This window comes from Chlamydomonas reinhardtii, chromosome 1 (genome assembly GCF_000002595.2).
Source record: "Chlamydomonas reinhardtii strain CC-503 cw92 mt+ chromosome 1, whole genome shotgun sequence".
In the NCBI taxonomy this organism is placed as follows: Eukaryota; Viridiplantae; Chlorophyta; class Chlorophyceae; order Chlamydomonadales; family Chlamydomonadaceae; genus Chlamydomonas; species Chlamydomonas reinhardtii.
Window position 1 is genome coordinate 2291907 of NC_057004.1, and position 25384 is coordinate 2317290.

The window sequence follows — 25384 nt, forward strand, 5'->3', positions numbered from 1 at the left end:
TGGTGCCAGAGAGCCGGTTGAAGAAATAAAAAGCAACAGATTGGAGCCCCATCCCGCCCAGCTGCCGCTGCATCCGCCCTCAGCCCGCCCCCCCCCCCGCCCTCGCCATGTCACAGGCCATGTCATTTCCCTCTCCGGCCCCGCAACTCCCACCGTTTTCTCCTCCCCTGCATCCGTCGGATGCATACTTACCATCTTCATAAGGTTTCAACCTGTGGCGCGACTCTAACCTGCAACCCATATGTGCGTGCATGCGGTCCATCTCCTCGCTGGTCCCTGTGAGCAGTGAGGGGGCATATATGCACGCCTATGACACACGTGCGCAAGATGCACAGTGGCACCGTAAGTGGGGCTGGCAGCGCCGTACGTGTCAAGTCACATTTCGCCGTGCATTTCACCCGGCATGCGCACGCACGCAACCCTCAGAGCCACACACCCGCTCCAACAGCATGCGTTTTTGCGTTTCTTCAAGCACGTCAATAACATGCCGGATCCCTATCCAAATCTTCCTCAGTTCTGTCAGTTGCCTTAGCTGTCCATCCACTCACCTACTCATCGACCCACCCAGACCCTCACCCGTGTGCGCCACCCGGTCTGCCAGAAGCTATGTGCCCTGTGTCTAGTACCTCTGTCGGGGGGGGGGGGGATTTGACAGCTCTAGGGTGGGAACACCAGCACCAGAGTCAGCAGGGAATCAGCGGACGCGAATGAGAGAAATGATTCAGGGATGATTCAAGTTTCTGAGCTGGTGCAAGGACCTGGACAGCGGCCATGACAGCCATGCCAGGGGACGGGGGCGGCCATGACAGGACATGCAGTGCAGGTGCAGGTGAAGGGGCACAGCAGCGCACCTGCAGGCAAGCCCCAAGCGCGTATGCTGGACACCCAGGCCAATTGCAAGTTTCCAGTCGGATGCATGAATGTGCGCTTGTGAGGCAGAACAAGATCGATACAGAAAGAGACACCCTGCCGCGGGCAAGTGGTGTCAATGAAGGGAGTGGGTGTAGAAGAGGAGACGGGCCAAGCCCGTTTTTCATGTGCCCCCACTTCCGAGGAGAACAGGTGGAGTCCACGAGTCGGACTTGCTGGGTGGCAACCTAGCGTGCCGAGTGTCGCTGTAGATGCTGAAGCAATGCCCTCAGCCTCCGGGTGCCACGCACTGTGCCAGGCTAGGCAACGGACACCGCCTCTCCGCAGACTCCTGCCAGACCCTGTGCTGTGGGAGCGGACGCCACGCAGGCCCCGGTGCTGCAGACAAGGGGACCAGCTCAGCCACTAGCTGCCACTCAGAGTCCTGAACGGCTCATGGCAGGGCTGCCCGCAGCCCGAGGGTTGCAAGCGCCGCCACACTGCCACTTACCAGACGGCTACCAGCCCAAGAGCCGCCGGAGCAAGATGATTCAACATGAAGCTCGGCCTTGGCACGCTGGTGGAGGTGACCTCTATGCAGGCCAGGAACGGTATGGCGTGAGCGGCTGTGCGTGGCTGAAGAGTAGTAGCACTCGGTGGCACATGGTAGTGGCATCGGGTGAAGTGGAACACCAGCGTGCTTCCGCGCTGCCTGCACCCCTGCACCTGAATGACTGCATGCGCACGCAGGCAGCGGCAGCAGGGACGGTGTGGGTTGCCGTCTGCGCAGTTCGCATGTCAGAACGGGGTCAGTGTCTCAGTGATACCCAAGCGCCAGTGTGGGCGGAACACGGAAGTTCTACAACACACAAGTATATTACCCTGCGGACGGCGCCCTGGGGCATCGAGATGTGTCTTTTGCCGACTGTCCTACTACAGGGGAGAACTCAGCGGTTTCCAGAGCCCGGGCGCTGCCACCCGCGCTGCTGCGGCGCCCTGGAGCTGAGGCCTGAGGGGCCCACCTCCAGTCGCGTTAGTGCTAACCTGCAGCTAACCGGCGGCACTCCGGGAGGGAGAGGTGAAGGGGACAGCACGTCACAGGCATGCAGCAAGCAATGCCACTGCAATGCGAGCAAGCAGACATGTAGTACGCGACAAACCCTCAAAACCCGAGGGAATTCTCCCCGGCGATGCAAGCGCACAACCAAGGCCCAAACTGTGAAGCATCCAACGGACTAACAGAGGTCAAGCGGGTCACAGAAAATCAGAAATGCCAGGCCTCGCTCCAGTCACAGAGCCGCACCAAACCGAACTCACGCACGCCCACCGCCTCAAGCGCCACGTGGGAAAGTCCAGCAAAGCATGATGCGACAGGGGCGCACTTCAAAACAGCCTCCCAGACCATCGTTTTGCAAGGCACGCATGCAAGCCCTAACACCTGCTGCCATGTGAACCTGTGAAACCTTGAAACCGGCAACCCCGGCACAACCCCGGCGCCTCCACGACCTACGACTTCTCTTGCATAATGCTTATCAAGGTAAAGAGATAGTGCTGTTGCTATTCAAGTGTGGACACGCTTCGCGGCAAAGTCCCTGCAGAAGTGACCTCTCCTCTGCAGAAGTGACCTCAGCCAGGGTTTCCACTATTTTCAGCGGGCCCAGATTTCACAAGGCTCTATATACAATTGTAGCCCACCATTAAAAAGAGTCGAGTCGGGCGGCCGGGTGATGCGGGCATCGACCGGGCATGCATGTAGCCGACCTAACACCGCACCGTGACTTTTACATGCTTCGTCGCTGAACTTTTTATAAATCTATAACGATACAAGCAGATCCTCTAACCCACTGGCACCAGTGGCGACCTCGTTTCTTCCCGAGAGCACATTTGGCGTGTGTTATGCCATCTATGACCTCGCAGACACCAATTGACACACACCCGTTACAGTAATCTGCGTAACTTTAACGAAAGGCGGCTAGGCTAGGCTCGGTTATTTCAAGTCCGCCGATTCTCGTCGAGGTTTCTAGTGCCTGCAGTCCAGTGGCATAGGTACATTAGCTTGCAACTCTGGCACTGCGATGGCATGAACCAGCTGCAGCGGACAGTTCATCAAATGCGGCTCGCTGCAAGCTTGCGTGCGGATTCGAGCGGTCGGTTTTTGGTAGCTGGCGAGCCGCCTGCCAAGGAGCAGGCGTGATGCCAAGAACCAGAAAGTACAGACAACGACAATCGTGACGGACTTCCACCTCTCGCCGGGGTCCGGCGTGAACCCGGTCGGAGCGTCGTGCAGTTGTGCGAGGCGTCTCGGTAGCTGCAGTCTATGTTGCTGTGTGCAATGACTCCCGGGGCCTATTTGCTCCATGAGGGAGGCGGGGGATCTAGTGCAGCAGTGGATGCGCTGCCGAGCCCCCGCCCGCAACTGCCCTACCACGCCCAGCACGAGCCGCAGCCAGCAGGCTCCTTCCAGAGCCCTGCGCGAGGATCGGACGCCTCACAGACGCTGCAGCTCCCGGCGTCTATGCGTGCCCCAGTCTCCAGCGGTGCGACAAACGGTGCCGCGAGCCCACGTCCGCCGTCGCTGGCATCGCCCGTCACGGTTCCACGTCCTGGATTCAGCCTGACTTCCTCGGCAGCCACGACGCCCTTGGCGGGACCGTCAGGGAGCCGCCGGTCGTTCCTCTGTGCGCAGCCAGTGCCATTGCTTCTGCCCCGCGGCGGCAGTGACGGCGCCTCCAGCCTGGCCGATGCGTACGATGACGGCTGCGAGCTGGACGTCCTGACTGACAACAACGCACATGTCGCCAGAACCGCCGCTGCCGGAGGTGCCACTGTGGAGGCGACCAGCAATAGCGGTTTGCCTTCGCCGGTGGGGCGCCGTATTGGATTCCTGTCACTAGGGCCGGAGGCTCATGGTGCCGACAGCCCACCCGCCGCAAGCAGCGGCGGTGGCGGCAGCAGTGCCGGCGGCGCATCCTTAGGGCTGCGGCTGCGCAACCCACTGCAGCTGCCGTCGGCTCCATCGCCAGGCGCGTCTCGCAGCCTGCGTGGCGGCGCCGCTGTCCTAGCAGCGGCGGCTAACGCCACCGCCACTGTCACCATTAGCAACGGCAATGTCGCCTCGCCGTCCTCGTTGGCGGCCCCCTCCTCTCCCTTCCTCATCTTGCCGAGCGCTGCTGGCCAGGGCCCTTCTGGCGCCGCCGCTAGCATCAAGCCTTCCAAGTCCAATGGCTTGCTGCTTGAGGACTTGGATACGGAAGGCATCCTGCGGGACGGCGGTAACGCCGACTCCTTCATTGAGGAGGCGCTAGGTGGCTTGGAGCCGCCGCCGCCCAAGCTGCGGCAACAAGACGCGCCTCGGGCGCTGCTGCCGACGCAGCGCAGCAGCGGTCTGGCGTGGGGGTCGGCGGACGCCGGCGTGCCCTCCCAAGGTGAGGCGGTAACGATACTCCGGGGACGAGGATGATGGGCAGACAGTCAGACACCCGAAGCGGGTGGACTGCGGGGAGCGCCTGAGCAGAAGAAGTTGTTATCTGAGCTTCTCATTCTAGGAAGGCATGCCCCACCATACGACGCCCTTGAGGCCTGCCTTGCACCACTGCGTGTGTAACCGCAGGCAGCGCTCGGCACCGAGCCGGGTCAGACACGCCCGCCGCGCCGAGCCCGCGTGACTCCTACAGCCTCCGCGGCGGCGCGGCGGCGGCATCAGGATCACCGCGCATGAGCGGTGGAGGAAACGGGGCAGCGAGTTCCGCGTCTGGACAGGTGCTGCAGCTAGCCAGCCCTGTAGCGGGGCCGTCCGCAGGTGTGGGCTTCTTGCCGCGGTCCTTCTCAAAGCGAGTTGAAGACATCCCATCTGCGCCCAGCCCGACACAAGCACACAGCCTGCGCGGCGGCGGCAGCACTACCGGCAGTACGCCCGGCAGCCCCGCCCCCGCCGCCGCCGGCCGCAGCAGCGTCAACGCCAGCAGCGGCAGCCGGCTGCGGCAGCAGCTGCAGCAGCTGCAGCAGGACCCAGAGCAGCAGCAGCGCTGGTCAGGCACGGGCGCGGCGGAAACTTGGAATGATGAGGACGTGTCTTGTGTCCAACAGCTGGATGGCGCAGATGCCGAACATCCAGCCGGCACTCAGCAACCCAGCCCGCTGCCATGCTACTTTGACGGTGCCTCGCCCGTCGGTGGCTGCAGCAGCCCGCGGCCGCCCGGCCTGGCGCCTGCGCGGTCGGCCTTTGGCGGCGGCACAGGCGACACGGGGCCCATGTCGCCTGCGTCGCCACTAGGCCGCAGCAGTGGGCGTGCCAGCGGTGCCAGTGGCGCCAAGCCGGCCGGCGGACGGCGCCTAGATGACGTGCCTACAGCGCCCAACCCACGTTATGCCCGGAGCCTTGGCGTCACGCTGGCTCCAGGCGACGCTGGCGGCGGCGCTGCAGCCGCTACCGCAGCTACAGCCACCGCCACTGGGACCGCGAGCCCAGGGCTGCAGCGCGAGCCCTCGGGGCTCTGGGCCGCCAGTCCTGGCGGCCTTGGCGGCGGCAGCAGCAGTGGCGGCTGGGGCTCACCGCACGTGACGAGTCCTGGTGGCGGCGCTTTCACCACGGGCGCTGCCCTCACCCCGACTGACTCCTCCCGTTCCTTCGCCCGCCGCCTGGAAGAGATTCCGGCCGCGCCCAGCCCCGCACACTCGCGCAGCCTAGCGGTGGCGGCAGCAGCTGCAGCAGCGGGTGGCGGCGTCGGTGGCGGCCTAGTGACGCGCAGTGGCGGCAGCCTGGGATTCGGCGGCCTTGGTGGCGGCGGGCCGAACGGCCCGCTTGCGTCTGCGCGCCTGTCCCTGGGCCCCACACAGCCGCTCGCCTCATCCGTGTCGGTCTCCGGCGTGCCGCCCGTCGCCTGCGCCAGCTTCACGTCACCCACGGCTGCAGCCATGTCCTCGTTGATCTCCCTCAGGCCTGAGTGCCCCTCGCCGCTGGCGTCTGCGTTGTCGTCATCCGGCCCGCTCACGCTGTCACCTTCGGCGCCGCTGGCCCCAGCCTCGCCGCGGTACGTGGCATCGCCTCCGATTGGTGGCGGCCCGGGTGGCGGCGGCCGCACGAGATCCAGTGCCCTCATCAGCGGTGGCTGCGCTGGCTCTGGTGCTGGGGTGCCTGCCTCGATGGGCGCCAGTTTTGGAAGTGGCGTGGGGGGCGCAGGGAGCATGGGCGCTGTTGGCGGTGCCGGTGCTGGCCTTCGGCACGCGCCCTCGAGTGGTGTGGAGGTCAGCGGGATGCTGCGGCACCAAGGGTCGGGGGGGCTGACGCGGCGGCTGTCGGGCTTGGGTCCGGGGCACGCTGCGCAGCTGCCGCAAGCAGTGCGGGGAGGCAGCGGCGGTGGCTTGCCGAGCGCAGACGTACTGGAGGAGGAGGACTTGTAGAGTAGATCAAGGCACAGCCGTATTGTTGCTGGAGACCTGGACACCTACTTGCGGCTACCGCATGCCGTTGCTGGTACCAGGACCTGTTTAGACTGAGGCAAGATTCGGCAGAGTCGCAGACCACGCCAGGACCGGTGCATCACACGCTAGGCCTGACACGTTAGACCATGCCCAAGGGGGTTCCTTTGGGCGAGGGAGTTGGGTATACCTGACACGCGTCAGGTGCAATGCGGGCCCGCACACGAGCACTGCATATTGATTGGGCACGTGGCAACGACGTGACGTTGTGTGCAAAGCAGCCTCCATTGAGCATTGAGCGCTGCGGTATCCAGGCATTTTACGGACGGAAGTGCATACCTGCCACACAATCCTGGCATGACGAGGCCTTGCACAGAGCAACCGCTGTGTTTTTGCATGGTAAACAGATGACGGGCGCTGTTGAGGAGTGGGAGTGACACCTTGGTTCAGATGATATCCCTGCATGGAGCCATGCATGAAGGGGGGGCTTGGTCTGGTCACAAGCATGTTGCATATCGTCATGCGTTCCTTGGTGGTTTGAAGGCTGCATTGCGAACTTAACACACTATTGTTGCATGCCAGAGTGCCATCAATGACCACAGACGCACAGCACGGGTGTGGGGGCCTGGCTACTCGCACGCTTGCACCTGCACCTGCGGCTGGACTTCCATTCAGAACTGGTCGCAATGCATTCACCTGTGGCTGGGCTGCATAGGCTTCAGTTAAGAGCTGGCACGAAGATGTACTGGTACTGGGTAGTGTAAACATTGCAGGCGTGCCGAACACAAACTTGAACCGCTGGTGTGCAAGCATTTGGACGGATTATGCTCATGTGCTGGCTCTGGTACGAGTTACTGTCGCAAGGGAATAGGAGATTGTAGTAGGATAGTCGGCAAAAGACACATCTAGATGCCCCAGGGCGTGTTCCGCAGGGTTATGTACCGAATGTGGCGTAGAATCACAGCGTTTCGCCTACAGAGATCGCCGCGCGAGTGTTCAGACCTGTAATCATGGCACCCAACACGCTAGAAAAATTGACTTAGCGTCACGGCGCCCACAAGTCATGCCACAGCCTCTGTGCTGGGCTTACATTACAAACCCCCGACAGCCCTCGCTTCAGCTCGGACATGAGAGAAGATCAGAAGATCAGGGGTTCAAGACCGGGACCAGAACCCTGCAGAAGACTGTTGTGGCGGAGACCCCCATGATTCGAAACGTGCACGCGTCACGCATGGCGCAACATACCGTAGCGGCGTAGTCAGCACCCCCACGCCGGGCACTCTGAAGAGAAGTACTGTGTATGTGAGCATGTACGCTCGGAGCCAAGCGCCCGCGCGTGATAACCACATGCCTCGCCCGATCCAGTCTGGCCGAGTACCTTCCAATCATTGAAACATACGCGCCGAGCCACTATGCATGTGTGCGGAGACACCGCGATCCACCCGCAGAGAACCCTGCAGGCAAACCTCGCCATGCCCCCCTGCCTGTGTAACCCTGATTCCTCACTTTTGAGACGCAGCTGCGCAACTGACGAGGCGAGGTGGCACCCAGATACCGTTGCAAGCAAAGTAAACAACAGTCAAGCGCACCGTCTAGTGTACAGCCCGTACCAGCTGTATGCCGTCCTTCAGTGTCCAACCTTTGTCCATACTCTGCAATACCTCAAATCTGTCCAACACACCAACGCACCGCCCCCAACTCAGAACAACCTGAGCGTCCGGGGAGAGTGGCAAAGCAACTAGGGGGAATCAGAGCGCCCCGCCGTGAGGCATGCATCCTAGCATCCATTCCATGCACTTCTGCTCTGCCACTGCAAACTATTTGCTGTCTGCTTACGGGTCTGGGCATCGGCTGCACCCTACGGGACCTCGCCAACCTGCCTTGAACCCTGTCCCATCACACATCCATTCGTTCACTCCCGCGCGGCCTCCAGGACGCGGATTTTCGGATTTTCGGGCAACCTCGCGAACGTCAATTGTCCATGGACGTGCGAACCTGAAAAAAGCCCGGCTTCCAAAGGCCGCGAAGCAACCATTCCCCAACCCCAATCCCCGTCAGTTCAGTGCGGCGTCGCCGGCCGCTTCAGCCCGTGCCTGCTCAGCCCCACCAGCTCCTCCGCCAGACCGCCCACCAGCCGGTCTGCCAGCGCGGCCGCGGCAGCCGCGTCCGAGCCCTTCACCTCCAGATAGTACTTGAGCTTGGGCTCGGTCCCTGGGTGGTGCAGTTGGTGTGGGGGCGTCGGAGGTGTGGGCGCGTTAGCGCGCTTACTTGAGCTACGGGCGCGGTACTCAGCGGCACCGAGCGGTTGGCAAAAATACACTGTACTAATTTTGTTCCTCTGTCCAGCGCTTGCACGTGACACTAACACTAACAGTCCTTGGCAAGCGCTAGCACCCCAGCGGCCCAGAGCGAGTCCCGCACGCTCCCGAACCAGCAGCACCGAGGCTGCCAAGCTGCATGCACCCACCCGAGGCCCGCAGCGTGAGGGTGGCGGCGCCCTCTAGCCCGTACGTGATCATCATGTCGCCGCTCTGCCACGGCAGCACCGCGCGGCCGTCCGGCTGGGCGGTGTCCAGGCCCGTGCCTGCAGCCGTTGTGTACATGTACGGTGCATGTGGTAGGCGTACGAGCACCCCCGGGGCGTACAGCAGGCGTGCGTACGGCCAGTGTGCATGCGTGCGTGCGAAGCGCGAAGGCAAGCCAGCCGCACGCAAGGCAGCTTCAGGCGGTCACAGTGGTGACGGGACATTGCCGTTCGATGGATGAAGCAGCCCGTTGCATCAGCGCTTTGCAAGCAAGCGCACAAGCATATCACACCTAACTCTCGGCGCTCATCACTCGCCAGCGCACAGCGCACACACCATCTCCCGGTCACCAACCCGCCACACACTCACCCAGGTCACGCACGCTCGTGACACCCACGCCGGCCACGTCCTTGGCGTACACCGCCGTGCGCCCCTCGAAGCCGCCGCCCCCGCGGAGGTCGTTGAACACCGCGCGGCTCTTTGCGGCATCCGTGATGAAGTAACCCGAGCGGTAGTCAAAGAAGCCGTACCTGTCGTACAGGCCCCGCAGCAGCTCGTCCAGTGTACGGCCGCTGCCGTACGTGTGCGCCGCCAGCTCCGCGAACACGGAGGCGGCGGAGATGCCGTCCTTGTCCTGTTGCGGATGTGGGGTCAGTGGGGTCAGTGGGCTCACGCGCACGGTGCCAGTACGAGGAGGTTCTGCCCGTGTCTGCCGTGCAGCAGCAGCAGCAGCAGCATCTTCTCAGCTCACCCGGCATTTCTGAACTACAGGCCCCGGTCGCTGTATGCCAACGTGCCGCTGCCCACCCACCTTGTACATGCCTCCCAGCATGAATCCAATGGCCTCCTCGAAGGCAAATAACACGGTCATGCCCTGTGTGACCACACCGGGAACACACACCGGCAGGCGCTCATGCGCAGCAGCGGGGCAGCAGGCTAGCACGCAAGGGTTCGATTCAGGGCATGAGGAGCCCCACCGCATCCGCCTGGACTTTGCCCGGCCCACGGAGTCGCTGCCCCACGGACCTGCTCGCGCTCCAGCCGCATCGCGGTGTTGCCCAGCCACTTGAAGCCGGTGAGTGTCTCCACGAACACAAACCCCTCCTTCTCCGCCATGGCGCCCAGCAGCTTGGAGCTTACAGCGCTGGCCAGCATCACGCAGCGAGAGGGCGCCACCTGCGGGGTACGTCAATGAAAAATTACAAAGGTTCGAGCGAGCCATACGAGTTTTAATCCAAACTGTGGAATGCAGCCACACAGGGTTGCTTGCAGGTGCAGATTGTTGGTGTCGACGCGGTCCGCCCCTGTACGCTGCTCGGCCCACCTCTGGGTGCCGTTTGCGAAAGTTGGTCCACACCCAGTGCGCCAGTAGCGCCCCGATCTCATTGCCGGTGAAGGGCCGGAACTGGCCGCTGGGGCTGCGCTCAGCCACCGCCAGCCGGTCCGCGTCTGTTTGCATTGGGGGGAGCGTGTACATGGCGAGGGCACGCAGTTTCAAGAGCCTTGAAAGCTGTAGCGACCAGGAGGCGCCAGGTACCACATATGAATGCACTGGCTTTGGTGAAAGGAAGGCAGGGCCTTACCGCACGGCCTTACCGGGGTCGTTTGCCAGCACCAGCCGCGCGCCGCGCTCTGAGGCCGCCGCGAAGGCCGCCGCCCAGGTGCCAGCGCCCTCCTCGGGGTTGGGGAAGACCACGGTGGGGAAGTCGGGGTCGGGCAGGCGCTGGCTGGGCACGATGTACGGCTCAGGCAGCGAGAAAGTCTGTGGGTGCGGGGTTGGTCAAAGGGGCTTGCGTGATTGGGCGTTGCACGAGGGCATGAAGGGTGATGGCGCTGATTGTGAGGATTGTGCCAGCCATCCCCACTTATGTAGCAGTCCATCCGCACGCGCACGCACCCTGAAGGCCTGCAGCAGCGGCTCCGCGCCCACGCCGTGCAGCGGCGTGTACACAGGCGTTCCAAGCGCACCCAGCGCCGCGGCCCGGCTCAAGCCGCCAGCGCCGCCACTGTCGCTGGCGCCGCCGCGTCTGGAGGCCGCCTCTGCCGTCTCCGCCGCCTCCGCCGCCGGCAGGTAGCCGAGTGCCTCCAGTCGGGCGTAGTAGGCGGCACTGACTCGCTCCCAGGGGTCGGACAGCTGCGGGCAGGCCAACAGGCCGGCCGTGGAGACGTCGTCTTCATAGGGGCCGTCGCCGGCTGCACATTGGGATCAGCCGTCCATGAAAAACGGAGACAGGGCGCGCAAAGATTGATTTCGGGATTAGAGCACCGGTGAGCAACTTGGTCAACCGTTTGACCGCAGGGTACACACAGGAAGGCTGGGGCGTCAGGTGGGACACGCCCGCTGAGGTGCCCACGCACCTAGCAACGGCTCCAGGTTCCACAGGTCCAGGTTGGCCTCAATAGCGGCTGCAATGCCGGCATCATGTGGCGGGATGATCTGGCACCCGTTGCCCCAGTAAACCTGTGGAACGAGGGTGCGCGGCAAGGCCAGCTAGCTGCTAATACCAAGCTGGCTGCGATACCTACCGTATGGCCTGACCAATGGGCCCAACCGCAGGCTTCATTCCGAGTCCGTGGCACGATGTGTTCACTTGCTTCCGCAAGCCAAAGCTCATCCGCTCACAGTGCCGCCCTGCAGACTTGCCCAAAGCCCTCGCATTCAAACCCTTAGACATGCACACACCACGCGCCGCTGCCCACCTTGTATCCGTTGTACTCCTTGGGGTTGTGCGATGCGGTGACCATGACCCCCGCCGCCGCGCCCAGCTCCGCCACGCCCGCCGCCACGAACGGTGTGGGCACCACCCGCCGGAACAGAGCCACTCGGTGCCCCCGGCTGGCAAACACCGCCCCCGTCAGCGCCGCGAATTCCTTTGAGCCGTGTCGTCCGTCATAGCCTGGAGCCGGCGGCCAGACCGGGAGTCGCGGCGGCGGAGGAGGAGGCGGCGATGTGCGAGTGATGGCATGCGTTCGAAAGCATAAGGAGAGGTAGGGATTGCGTGCCTGAATTACTACATTCCCGCTAGCGCGACGGCTCGCACTGGTGATTGGACTCACCCACCACGATGCCACCCGCCGCCAGCTGCTCCGCCGCCACGGCCTCCAGATACACACACAGACCCTGCGCCGTCTGCTGCACGACCACAGCGTTCATGCGCGCCGTGCCCGGCCCCATCTTGCCGCGAAGGCCGGCGGTGCCTGAACGAGTTGTGTGTGCGATTCATGCATGTTGATGAGTACCTCTGGGCGTGTTGGTGCCTGAAGTCGAATGCGGAATGCCACACCAAAACTGACACTTTATGCACAACTGGGACCGGAGCGCAGCTTGAGTCTTAATCCCATCAAACCCGCACCCCTTACCACCAGCAGCACAACTCTCCAGCCCCACGCACCGAACTCCAGACGGCTCCCCAGCAGCTCCCGCAGCTGGGCGCTGCTGCCGTCCTCAAGCAGCTGCGTTACCCGCTGACGCGAGGCGCCGCGCCGGTCCCATTGCAACCAGCGCTGGACTAATGGCGCCACATCAGGCTCCACGGCGGCGCTGGCTAGGGGTAACAAGCTGCGGCGGCAGCTCGGGTGTGCGCGACAAGGCGGGGGGGCCTGCATGCCCTGGGGCGCGTGGCTGTGTCGGAAGGACGTCCTGCGGGCGACGGTCCTCCGTGAGTCAAGGGTTGTCGTGGAACGCGAGCCTGCTGTACATGTATCCATAGACAACATTATTGAGCGTGTCGGTAATAACCTCACCGGCTTCTCCCGCTCGAAAGGAGCTGCATTTCAGATCGAAATTTGTTTGGGACTGGGGTTTGGGTCTGGAGTTCAGTCCCTAGGTAATGAAACGTGTAATGCTTACAGCGCACGACCTGGTATCTGCAGTACAAGTACCAGCTCGTTTTACTGAAGAATTTGCAGGTGCGCAAATTTGCATCATGCAAGCGTGCAGGAAGTCTTGCTGAACTTTTGGGTAGGCCGACTCCTGGCTCGCTATTATGCTTTTACATACTGGCTACAGTAATTGCAAGGCTTGCCATCACCGAGCAGGGCCCGCCGGGTCGCTTTTGCACCGAGGACCTTAGAAGCTAATGCACAAGGACACTAGCACTACTGCAATAGCTCCGTTGCGACCCGTCAGGGCCTGCCTGGATACCTAACTTGGCACCAGAGTTCACCATCCGTTGTCCCGTCCTCTCTTTCTATGCACATCGATATTTTCAGGCGTGCTTAAGCTGCAATGATAGTCATGCTGGTAGTCTAGACAGAGACTAGGTTTCAGCAGCGGAGTCGCGTAGTGCCAGGACATGGTGGCCGTGACGCCGCATAGTGGCACAGACTCGCCATCGGCGCACGCGGGAACAAAGGGGCGCGCAAGATACGATGAGGTCGGTCGGCTAGGGCCGCCTGACGGGTAGCGCCCTCACGTGCCCCGTTCTAAAACAGTACCTAAAAATGTGCATATGACCTCCGTTTCATGTGGCGTACTGCGCGTCAGGCGTCTTTGCAGCGCTTGGAAACGGCCTCATCACACGATGGCTCTGTGCGGAGCCGTGCGGGGGAGGTCGCTCCAAAGCAGGCATGGACGGGCCATGCACCGGACAAGGCAATGGCCCGCTATCACGCAACAGTGCGTCCTTGTGCGCTCGTTAGGACTGTTCCTAGAAGTTCGCGGCCGCTGCACGCAGGGAAGCTGGACAGACGTTGACCCAGGTTGACCCGGTCCACTCGTGGCCAGCACTGTTGCCCAGCCCCGCGCCTTTCCTTCGCGCACGCGCTCACTCGCTTGTCGCCGTGTGCTCTCTCTGCAGATGCACCGCTCCGTGGCCGCTGCCGCCGCAAACGCCGCGCTCGCGCAGGACCGCAGCCATATGGGCAGTCGAGGGGGCGGCTACGGCTCCGTTCACGGCGGCGGCTCGACGCACAGCGGCGGCGGCTCCCATCACGGCAGCGGCGGCGGTGGCTCCCGGCACGGCGGTGGCGGTGGCGGTGGCGGGGCCGGGGGCGGGGGCTCGCGCCACGGCGGCCCCTGGGGGCTGCTTGGAAGAGGGGGCACTGGCGCCGGAGACCAGGACGCACGCACATGGTCTCAGTGGTGGCGGGACCTGTGGCTGCAGCTGCTGATCCACCCCGGCAGCATCCGGTACGTACGTCCGCGGGCCGCCGCAGCCACTCTGTGTCGCTGTCGCGGGAACATGAACGATGGGACGCTGCCTCTCCCGACCTCCGGTCCCCTGGTGCGTGGCCATCGGATGAGCAGCCAGCCCAACCTCTTTCGCCCTGCTCGCATTGCCACTCAAACGCAGGTACCAGCGGTGGTTCTACTTCAGCGTCACAGTGTCGCTTCTGGCGGGTTGGCTGGAGCCGTATCACATGGCGTTTGGCGGCCGCACCCGCCTCAAGTGAGCGCGCACGAGTCATTGAGTTAGGGGTGGACACGCGAAGGATGGGTTGTAGCGGTGTCAGAAGGCAGGCGTGGGTCACCTGTGGGCACTTGTGCGTCACCTGTGCAGTGGGTCAAGAGTCAGGCGCGCGACAGCAGGCGTGGAGACAGCCTGACACCCATGGACAAATTGCGTTGGTGGCTGTTGCAGGGACGCGCCCTTGGGCTTCTGGGCCATTTCCGAGTACATGGCTGTCAGTGAGTCGCGATGGGGAGGCGACCAGGCGGGGCGGCGGGCTGTGGGGTGCGCTCTTCGCACTTGGGGTGCTTCTTACCGTGGATAGTTTAGGTCGGGAGCTGACATCACGTGCTTGTATCCATTCTGCTTGGGTCCTTGACGATTGATGTTGCTGCTTTGTTACGCCGCCCTGCAGTTGTGTTTACGGCGGACCTGGTCGCCAAGTTCTTCGTGGCCTTCTTCGACGGCGACACAGGCATGCTGGTCACCTCGCCGGCACGCATCGCACGCAGCTACGTCTTCAGGTGGAGAAACTGTGTTGGGCATGTAATGTTAGGCAGACAAGCATGCCGCTGAAGACGCTGCCATGTGCAACTTGTGTCCCCGCGTACGCACCTGGCAACCGTATGCGACAATGCTGAACGCGCCGCTCCCACCCGACCCCACCCCCCAACCTGAAGCTGACTGCGTTCACACTCTTCCTGTCCCATTCCCACACACAGTCTCAAGTTCGTGTTCGACCTGGTGTCGGCGGTGCCATTGGACTGGCTGGTGCTAGACCCCATGATGGCGGCGGGGGTGTCGCCGCAGCAGGTGGCGGGCGCCAGCTTCATCAAGATGATACAGCTGGTGGGGCGGGCTTGGGTTATTGCCCGGGTGCTTACGTACCTGGATGGCATGGTGGTGGTGGTCGTGGTGGTGTACGGGATGCAAGGCCCAGCATGCCGTACTCCTGGGCAGCAGCCTACCACACGTACGTACCGTGCCATGCCGCCTTTGCTTTCCACAGTCGCGTCTCATCGCGCAGCACTGCGTGATGTCGTGTGTGTTTGCGCCCTCTCTACCGCCTCGACATCCCTGCCTTCCTGCCTGCCTGCCTCCCGGCCTGCCCGCCTGCCTGCCTGCCTGTCCGCCATGCACAGGTCCGGCTGTACCGGCTGTTTGAGTTCTTCCACCTGCTGGACTACAGCCTGGCCCTGAGCCAGGGCGCACTCATGGTGGTGCGCAACACCACATACGTCTTCTACGTCACACAGTAAGCACTCGGCGCCCCCGCATGCAGGCACGCACGCATGTGTCAGCAGCTGCCCACACTCTAGCTACCTTTGCTGTCTGACACATTCCTTCCGAACGCTGGTTGATAGCGCGCCGCTAGCTGTAGCTCTGTGCCGTCGCCGACCCCGCCCCGCCACCTGCTACACACACACGCTACTTGCCATACACGTCCTGAGTCTCATCTTGCACCCCTACCTCACCCGGCACACCCCCCACACCCCGCACCCCCCCCCCCACCCCCCACACCCCGCACACCTACCGCGCGGCCCGCAGCTGGGCGGCGTGCATGTTCTACCTGATTGCCCAGGTGGAGGGCCTCAGCGACGACTCCTGGGTGGGCCGCAACGCGGAGCGCTTCGAGGGCGCGCCCGCAGTGGACCAATACCTTCTGTCGCTGTACTTCAGCGTCAGCGCCTTCACGGGCCTGGGCGATGGCTCCCTGTACGCGGGCACGGTGCCGGAGTCGGCGTTCATGATTGTTTACCTGTGAGTCATCGGGCAGTGCGTGTGCGGTTTGCGATGGCACGTGACGGGAAGACCGTGGCCCGGGTGTTGCTAGTGCTCCACCTTCCTTGTTTGCAAGCTGGCTCAGCAGCCGCATTTCCCTTCGTGTGCGCGCCTCGTTAGGCCCAGGCCTGCGCTCAAACCACTTTCCCTGTGCCCCGCATTCTCAGGCTGTTCAACCTGTTTCTGGGCGCCTACATTCTGGGCACGGTCACCATGCTGGTGGTGAAGGGCGACGAGCGCAGCAAGCAGTTCCGAGAGCGCATGTACACTCTGGCTGACTTCAGCAAGACCAACGAGCTGCCGCAGGTGGGTGGGTGGGAAACGACAACCAAACGTCAAGTGCTCTGGGGAGAGGGTGGGCAGTTCAGCATCTCGATGGGTGATCGGGTATGGGTGGCATGTGGCACGGGCCAAGTATTACCCACGCACTCCTTGTCCCCACGCCACAGCACCCCTACCCCAACGAAACGTTACGCCACCCCACACACAGAGCCTCCACTCCGCCATGAAGGAGCATTTGGATGTGACATTCCATGCCGAGCACGCCAGCGATGAGCAGGTGCGCACATGCGTGCGTGCGTGTGTGCGTGCGCGCTGGGAATGGGAGTATGGCGTGCGTATGCATATGGGCGAGGAGCTCGCCGCAGTCATGAGCGGAATGTTCTGCGAGTCTGGGGCCGGCCACCCCATTTGCCTACTGCTTGATTCCGCCGCCGCCCTTGTGGTCCGCACTCCGCAGGTCCTGGCCATCTACCCCACCACCATCCGCCGCAAGGTGCTTCGCCACCTGTACCTGCAGCCGGTCAAGGGCTGCTACCTGTTTAAGGGCTGCAAGCAGAGGTTTCTGGACGCCTTCCTCACAGCCGCGCGAGTGGAGCTGTTTATGCCGGGGGTGCAGGTGGGTGGGTGGGTGGGTTCAAGGGAACACTACCCTGTCTTCCATTGAATGGCTGCCGCTAAACGCCATGGATAGATGGATGGCCCTACTTCAGCATGACCCTTACTTGCGCATGTTTACACCACGCTTCCTCCTGCCCGCTCCAACGTTTCCCTCCCCAACTGCCCGTGCCAGATTCTGACGCCTGGCGACAACGTGAGCGAGCTGCTGCTGATTGTGTCCGGCGAGGTGGCGGTGGCGCAACACCGACTCAACATTGCAGCTGCTTACGGAGCCTTCGCAGCCTCCGCAGGCGGCGCCAGCGCACAGGAGGACGCATCCTCACACCACACCACCACCACGCACTACGCCGCAGCCACCGCCAGCGCTGCGCATCAGCTGAAACATGGCGGGCTGCTCCCGAGGGCGGACGCAGGGCACCGGCCGTTCACGGCTGTCGGCGACAGCGCCCATCAGCCCGCCGCTGGCGGCTCGCGCCATCGTGTTAGCGTCCTTCCAAGCGGGGTTGTGGGCATGGCAGCAGACGCATCCACGCACAGCAGTGCATTTGGGTACGGCAGCACCGCCAGCGGGGTGACCCACGACGCAAGCACGCGCAGCGGCTACGGCGGCGGCGACGGGGGCCGCCGCATTCCGGGCAGCGCCTTTTTCAGCTTCATCAGTAACGGGCTGGACGGTTGGACTCATAAGGGCCATGCCAATGGCGGCGGCGGCGGATCTGGAGGCCAGGAGCTTGTACGGCCGCAGACGCAGCAGGGCGGTCCTGCAGGTGGAGGCGAGTTTGCATGGGCTACTTGAACCACCTTGTGCACATGCTTGAGACCCGAGGAGCGTTACTCTCCACTTGTGAACATAAACTGACGCACGCACTGCTGCGTGCGCCCCCGCCATCCATGCTCACAACGCAGCCCGTTCGCTGCGCTTCCCGCCCCCCGCCGCCACCGCGCCCCTCCCCGCCACCGGAAACCCTCCAACCGGGACCGCCGCGCCTGGTGGCGGCCGTGTGGGCTCGGCGGTGAGCAACGGCGGCGCCCCAGACTCCTCGACGCACGGCTCCTCCGTGCACAGCGGTGTTGCGGCATTTGACGACGGCGGCAATGTGCAGCTGCGCAGCGCTGGCTCGCCAATGGCTGAAGTGCCCTACTTCACAGGTGTGGGTGACGTCCTGCAAATGAGTGTGTGAGAGGTTGCGTGACTGAGATTTCGTGGGTGGGATGCTGGAAAGCCTCCTGGGTCACAATCAAGTGCCTCAGGCCCCTTCCACGCACACTGCTGCTGCTGCAGCCAGTCGCTTGGCCATTGCCCTTCCACCTCCAGCCCGCGTGCGTGCTTTGCCTGCCCCCACCATTCCTATCCTGGCCCTGCCTGTAATCTACTGTCACCCCAACCATGCTATGGTGCATGCAGACGTGCCCAGCCACGAGGGCGTCACGAGCACCACGGTGGTCCGCGCCCTCAGCCTGCCCAAGGCCGCATGGGAGCTGCTGGTGGAGCAGTTCCCGGCGCAGGCCCGCATCGTGCTGGAGAACTTGCAGGTGCGTGGCTGGGGCGTGTGGTCGCGCGGCTGCAGGCTGGCTGGTTTTGCAGGGTTCCGAAGTGCTGCTAGCCGGCATTGCTGGGTGCTGACGGCGCTTTGGCGTAGCCTGCCATGCTCCGCTGAGTCTGTGAAGCAGCCAGCTGGTGCGGCTGTGGCCATGGGAACACACTAACAGTCACAACCACTCATGCACCACTCCCTGGCCCCATACACCTGCTACGTTCATCTCTGCTAGCTTCATGCACCTCTGCCCACTTCACATGTCACATGTGTATGTATGTGTGCCTCCATCCCCAGGCGCGGCACGAGGGCGAGATGTACACGGCGCTGCACAATGCCGCGCTGCACAGCCAGCTGACGGCGGAGCAGCTGGGCACGGCGGTGGCGCTGATCAAGGCCAAGGACGGCCTGGACAGCGTGGACCCGCAGCTGGTGGCGGAGACACGAGGTGAGGCCCCAAGGCGGGGGCGGGGGCGGGGGCGGCGGCGGGGGCGGGGGCGGCAGTTCACTCCACAAAGGAGAGGGGCCGGGCTGGGCAATGGCAGGTAGGGGAGGCTGACACAGGCCGGGTTGATTGGTTGCGGGCTGGACAGATGGGCTCGCCAGCTCGGCGGGTGCGTGCGTGCGTTTGTTCCGCTCTCCCACGCTCCCCAACCTGGCTCCGTACTCCCGTAATCGCGCGCTCCCGTCCCCGCGCCTGCAGCTGCGCTGACGCAGTCTCAGATGGACCAGCTCATCCGCCTGGACGACGTGCGGGCGCTGGTGCGGGCGCACGTGCGCAAGGTGGACCAGATGAGGACCTACCGCTTCCTGCAGCAGGCGTCAGGGGTGAGCCGCTATCGCGCGCAGGGCCAACAGGCGGGAGGGAGGTGGGGAGGGTAGGTCGCAAGCAATCCAAGGCATAGGGGCGTGCTTGCGTCGACGCCGTGCGTGCGAGGCTTTAACTTATTCATGCGCCGTCAGCTGCCTATCAGCCACACTGCCACTGCCATAGTGTTGGCAAGCAACCCAAATACCGGCACTTGTCCTCTGGGCTGCTGCCCCCAGGGTGATGCAGAGACCCTGCGCTCCATGCTCAACCAAGGCATGAGCCCCAACGCGGCGGACTACGATGGGCGCACCGGGCTCATGCTGGCGGCGGCGTCCGGACACGAGGTGAGGGAGAACACGGCATGATTATACAGGCGGAGAGGGTGGTATTCCTGCGGGCACGAAGCACCCAGCTGCTATATAAAGCCTTTAGTCTGGGTCTTCATGCTCCGTTAGGCGCCCACACCTGCGGTGCATGCCCGCGCATACTACGTATGCACACGCACGCAGGAGGTCGTACGGCTATTGTTGGACCACGGAGCCAAAGCCGACCAGCAGGAGTGAGTAATGTTCGTGGCTACAGGCGAATTGCGGATGCCGTGTATCGCTCGTTTATGCTGCAACCAAATTTTGACTTCTGCCTTGAATGCTCTTTATTGTGCTATGCAGTCGCTTTGGCAACAGTGCCATGTTTGAGGCGGTCAAGGCCGGTCATGACAAAGTGATTGACCTGCTGCTGGGCTACGGTGCATCGTGAGTCCTTGCCTTACCAGGTGTCGGACACACACACGCATGCATGCGCGTGCACAGAGCGCGCTTCCAGCATCGGGGTGCACGCAACATAGCCCGCTGGGATTATCACCCACGCACGCACGCACGCACGCACGCACGCACGCACGCACGCACGCACCCGCCCGGGCGGCACGGGCTTGTGCGCATGCCTCTAGCTTCACTCGTTTCAGCACATGCCCTCATCGCCCACGCCCATATGTACATCACACACAGAATAGGCATCGCATACACTGTCCTACGCGTAATGTTTCCCTTGTGCTCTTTAACACAGAATCGGTATGGACGGGCTCTCCGTCGCGGGCACCATGTGCACCGCCGTGTTCGAGGGAGACCTTGTCAAGCTGCAGCGGCTGCTCAAGGCGGGCGCGCCGCCGGATGCCTGCGACTACGACAAGCGCTGCGCGCTGCACATCGCCGGCGCCGAGGGCAACCTGGCTGCGGTCAAGCTGCTGGTGGAGGAGGGCGGCGCGGACCCCGGCTTCCAGGACCGCTGGGGCAACACGGCGCTGGACGAGGCGCGGCGTGTGGGCGCCGCACCTGTGGTGGCGTACCTGGAGCGGCTGATGTCGGCAGATGGCCGGGCTGCGGCGGACGAGCGCTGGCGCCGCACCGCCAAGCGGGATTTCCTGTCCGCCGCCGCCACCGGGGACACGGAGCGCCTGGCAAGGCTGCTGGGCGGCGGCGCGCCGCCGCCGTGTGCGCACACGGCGCTGCTCATGGCAGCCAGCGAGGGACGCGCGGTGGGTGTGGGCGTGGGGTCACTGTTGCTGCTGTGTGTTGTGGCTGGCGGAAATTATGCATGGACAGGGTGTGCTTTCCAGCAGTGTGCGTGGGCATTTGCGCGCCGATCTGTGTGCCTATATACCTGCTGTGCACATCCTAGCTGATTGCCCCCATGTCGTGATGTGCTTGCACATGCCCATGTACGCAATAACGTCCGCAGGACGTCATCACGGCGCTGGCGCGCTGGAGTGGCGGCGGCGTCGTCGCACGTGCCGGCGGCCTCGCGCTGCTGGAGGCGGCGGACATGGGCCACGTGGGCGCAGTGCGGGCGTTACGCCGCGTGGGAGCGCACCTGTTACAGCCGCAGGCGCCGCAGACAACCGGCGCGGCTGCTAAAGCTTTTGTGGAAGATGGTGCTGGTGCTACAGCCACGCCCGGTGTGGGTCAGGGTCAGCTGCAGGCGTTGCTGTACGGCGCCGTGACGCGCGGTGACCTGAGGGTCGTGGCGGCGCTGCTGGAGGCGGGCGTGCGCGTGCCGGATGCTGCTACTGCCGTCTCGAGCGGCAGTAGCACCAGCGTTGAAAGCAGCACCGGCAGTAGCGGCGGCGTCAGGGTGGACACGGTACTGCATGTGGCCGCAAGCAGTGGTGATCTGGAGCTTGTACGGCTGCTTGTGGAGGTGGGCGGGGCGCCGGCAGCGGCGACCAACGCAGACGGCGCCAGTGCCGCCGCACTGGCGACGGCAGCCGCGGCGCGGCACGTGGGCAGCCGCAACCACCGCGACGTTTCCGAATACCTGGCATGGGTGCTGGGGCATCAGCAGCAGCAGGGTAGCGCCGCTGATGGTTTAGGCGACAGTAGCGTTGGCAGTGGCAGCAATGCAATTGGCAGGCCAGCGGCGCCGCTTGCGCCGCCGCTGGGGACAGTGATGACGGAAGCGACGGCGACGGAGGCGGTGGCCGCAGCCGCAATTGCAAAGTATGGGCCGTTGCCGGACTACGCCAGTGATGACGGCGAATTGGGCGTCAGTGGGAAGCACAACCCGCGCAAGGCCCGGCACGCACAGAAGAGCAAGGCTAAAGTGGTTGCCTACGTAGACTCGAGCTGCAGCAGCGACAGCAGCGACCGCGAGGCGCCGGCAGCTGGAGGCGGCAAGCGGGGCGTCAGCGCCGGTCGGCGTCAGAGCCAGGGCGGCTTTGGCAGCCGCAGTGGCCTCGGCCGCGTCAGCAGCATGCGCATGTTGGCGCAGGGGCCCCGTGACGGTACGTGCGTGCGTTTGGGCAATGACCGCAACGGGTGCAGCAGGTCTGTCGCTTGACTGCTGCCGCCCCGTCTTTGCTCCTGTGTTTCCATCTGCACGTGCTGCATTTTGTTGCTAACACGCTGCCGCACGGTCCCTCGCTTGACCCTCCCTGCTCACAGACGCCATCACCCTGCTGCTGCACGGCAAGTTCGGCACAGGCGCCGGCAGTGCCGCCTCCACGCCCACCGCCACGGCGTCAGGTCACGTGGCGGGTGCTGCTTGCGGCGGCGGCGGCGCTGCCGCCGCTGCACTACCACCTGCACTGCCCGGTATTGTGAGCCAGCAGGTCTTGGCTGCAGGCGAGTCCGCGTCTGAGCCAGCTGCTACTGCAGGTGCCGCAATGACCGGCGGCGGCGCGTCGGAAGCACGGGGCGTCTTCCGGGTGCCTTCTTCAGACCTGCTGCTTGCCGTGGAGCCCGCGTCTACAGCACCACCAGCGTCCCGGGATGATTCTGGTAGAGGAGGCCGCGTGGGAGGCGACGGGGCCGTTGGTGCCAGTGGTAGTGCCGGTGCCGGCAACAGCAGCCGGCTGCGGAGTGCCCTGAAGCCGCAGCGCAGCATGCGCCCTGCTGACGCGGCACCAGCGGCAGCGGCACCGGCGGGTAGCAATAGCGCCGTTGTGGCAGCCCCGAATGCGATCGCACGCGTGGATTCGACCGCGTCTGTGGGGCGTGGCGCGCACTGGCAGGATCTGCTGCAAGAGGCCGGCGGCGACCCAGCAGGCGGCATACACGTGGCCGCGGCGGCAGCTGCAGCTGGCACGACAGCCGGGGCCACAGTCGCTGCGCAAGGCGCTCTGGGCGTCAGCAGCCATGTGGCAGGCAGCCCCGCCGCCTCCCTGCACGTGCCACAGCCGGCGTTCAGCAGGTCCTCAGCGCCTGTCGTGGGCCCTTTGCCATCGCCCACGGCTGCAGCCGCAAGCGGGCGCATGGGCCCACGGCTGTCGGGGGTGGTGCACTCGGCCGGCGAAGAGCGCACTGGGTCTCCATCCTCGCGTTCCGGGCTACCGCCGCCGCCGCCGATCCCGCTTGCTGATGCGGATGGAGCTACAGCCGCAGCGGGCTGCGCCGCCTCCCCACGTATGGGCAGCCCTACGCCTGCGGCCCTGTCAGCCCTTCCTGGAGCCGGGTTGGGCGGCGGCGCAGTGGAGTCGGCGCTGCTCCTGGAAGGCGCTGCCAGCCTCTCCAATGTGGCGGCACCGGTTACTTCGGTTTTTGGCAGGGAGAGCAGTAGTGCTGGTGGCGGCTGTGATGCAGCGGCGGCGGCAGCGCTGCGCGTGATTGGCTCGCCTGTACCGGGCCGGCCCGCCGGGGCAGCAGCCGTAGCTGTGGGCCTGATGCGACAGCCATCAGAATCCCATCCCACCGACCCATCCGCGTCCGCGCCGCTGCCAATGCTGCTACCGCCGCAGTCGCCACCGCTGCTACTGGGGACGGCGCCAGCCGTGTCAGTCACTCCCCGGTCCTCGGCTGCGCAGCTACAGGCGCCGCAATACTACCCGATGCCGCAGGCACTGCACCAGGCGCCGGCGACGGCAGCGGGACCGACTGGACTTGCGGCAGGTGGTAGTAGCAGCACAACACGGCACGCCGTTGCGTGGGACCGGTCGGTGCCGTCCCCGCGCCAAAGCATGCGCGGAAGCGCCAACGGCGCAGCGGCCGCAAGCTTGCACACTGCAGCCGCTACCGATTCCGCACTTGCTGGCGCCACCGCTGAAGGGGGAAGCGAAGTGCTAGCCGTATCAGCTAGCAGTAAGAGTTTGACGGAAGAGATGCTGAAGCGATTGTCGCCTCCCACCCTAACAAGTATCACTGCTGTGTTAGCTGATGATGAGCCCACTTCCTCAGGAGCCAGCGGCGGAGCTCTGTCTGCTGCAATCGGCGCGTCCACGACATCACCCTCTGGTGCACCAGCATTGACGGCTCGCACCGGCGCACAGCTGCCACCGGCATAGCAACTGACTAATGCACCTACTCGCGACCAGCAACAGCATCCAACACCAACGCGGCTGCTCCCCATGCGCGCATGGACAGCTTGCCTGCACGCATTGACCCTTTGTGTTATCCACGGTAGCTCATGTAGGCGTTGTCTGCGCCATGGGCAAGAGGGTGAAGGTTGTGGGCAGTGTGTGGACCTGCACGTGTGGGGTGCGCGTGTGGAGCGCACACCGCCTTACTTTTGATTGCTTCTCATGAACACATGAACCGTGTGCCGCGTAGCAGCGCAGCCTTCAGGGGGATCGATGGACGTTTGTGATCATCACCATGCAATGCTACAGTGTGTATTGTGACATAGACTTATTGCATATTCGCGCATCGGGTGCAGCCCGAGTAGTGCGTGAGTAACTGCCCCTGGCCGTGGCGGCTGAGTCCGCATGCTCACGCACGTGCACCAAGCCACCACCCTCGGCGTGTTTGAAGGGTTCACATTATTCATTGTGTATGATTGCTTTGCATATGTGATACCGCTTTATCACCATAGCCTCTGCGTGTCCTTCATGCGTGTTGTGGACACGGCTGCTGTGCTGCGTGTGTCCCAGACCGCCCCAGTCATACCGGTAGCCAGGGCCCCCTGCTGAGCGCCCTGGAGCACCCGTGCCCCGTCCCGACCGGCTCCCATTCCACTTTTACTAGCAGGCCAATTAACTCGAAACTCATAATAGCATTTCTCGCCTTTACTCTACATCCTTGACTCTACAACCTTTTAGTACCTGCCAACCCTCACGCACAGAAGACAAGCGGGCTTACGTGCAACTGACGCCTGACTGACGCGCCCTATGCTTTGCATTGTGCATGAATAGGTGTCCTTTATACCCCGGATTGATGAGTTGCGGCATGGGATAAGCGCCTGAGGGGTTGGTTGTGCGTTGGAGATAGCGTGGGACCTCACGCCGTTTTAGCTTGTCTTTTGCCCTGTCCAGCTTGTTTTTGCCTGTCCAGCTTGCTTATGTTGTTGACCTTGGATGAGGACGGTACGGGTGGACGACATATTTGCGAAGCAGAAATAAATTACACGCGCAGTGAGGGTGGAACAGGCTGGGTGTGCGATGGGACAGTACCTGACAGTGCAACAGGCTGGGTGAGTACCTTATAAATTTACCTCAGGGCCCCGGCAGTTGCGTCATGCGAATGCAGCGTGCACCTGATTGGGTGATGTTAATTATGTTTTGTAACGAAGGCTCGAAGCTCCAGGCAAAAGACCACATCACACGCGGCGCACCCAGGGGCCCGCGCACCCAGTGACATGCATTTTGCGGGGTTGAGGGCTAGGGAGCTGGCTCTGCCACTTGTCCCCATCGCGCCTCCCCTCCCCGCCACGTGGCGCCGGTGTTGCAGCTGTCTTCTACTTAGGGTAGTT

The 25384-nt window shown here is 63.6% G+C and overlaps 3 protein-coding genes across 3 annotated transcripts; 2 read left to right on the plus strand and 1 right to left on the minus strand.

The window, feature by feature from the left end:
* Window positions 1–2391: 2391 nt before the first annotated feature.
* Window positions 2392–7287, plus strand: CHLRE_01g012550v5 (uncharacterized protein). The gene is made up of 2 exons (XM_043058334.1): window positions 2392–4274; window positions 4460–7287. Exons 1-2 carry the CDS (start codon window positions 3182–3184, stop codon window positions 6247–6249), a joined length of 2883 nt encoding a protein of 960 aa, XP_042928248.1. The 5' UTR covers window positions 2392–3181; the 3' UTR covers window positions 6250–7287.
* A 54-nt stretch (window positions 7288–7341) lies between these two features.
* On the minus strand, window positions 7342–12711 carry CHLRE_01g012600v5 (uncharacterized protein). The gene is made up of 13 exons (XM_001689832.3): window positions 12537–12711; window positions 12185–12432; window positions 11850–11990; window positions 11493–11689; window positions 11151–11253; window positions 10690–10985; window positions 10389–10554; window positions 10117–10241; window positions 9819–9968; window positions 9604–9666; window positions 9162–9426; window positions 8735–8851; window positions 7342–8478 (listed from the first exon to the last, which is right to left on the minus strand). Exons 2-13 carry the CDS (start codon window positions 12396–12398, stop codon window positions 8327–8329), a joined length of 1989 nt encoding a protein of 662 aa, XP_001689884.2. The 5' UTR covers window positions 12399–12432; window positions 12537–12711; the 3' UTR covers window positions 7342–8326.
* A 110-nt stretch (window positions 12712–12821) lies between these two features.
* Window positions 12822–25211, plus strand: CHLRE_01g012650v5 (uncharacterized protein). The gene is made up of 23 exons (XM_043058335.1): window positions 12822–13168; window positions 13279–13410; window positions 13592–13923; window positions 14087–14182; window positions 14375–14421; window positions 14598–14706; window positions 14905–15031; window positions 15325–15437; window positions 15731–15943; window positions 16132–16270; window positions 16455–16523; window positions 16704–16862; window positions 17037–17637; window positions 17771–18013; window positions 18270–18397; window positions 18697–18847; window positions 19103–19227; window positions 19447–19554; window positions 19720–19769; window positions 19879–19962; window positions 20273–20741; window positions 20945–21986; window positions 22147–25211. Exons 2-23 carry the CDS (start codon window positions 13390–13392, stop codon window positions 23979–23981), a joined length of 6261 nt encoding a protein of 2086 aa, XP_042928249.1. The 5' UTR covers window positions 12822–13168; window positions 13279–13389; the 3' UTR covers window positions 23982–25211.
* Window positions 25212–25384: the final 173 nt, after the last annotated feature.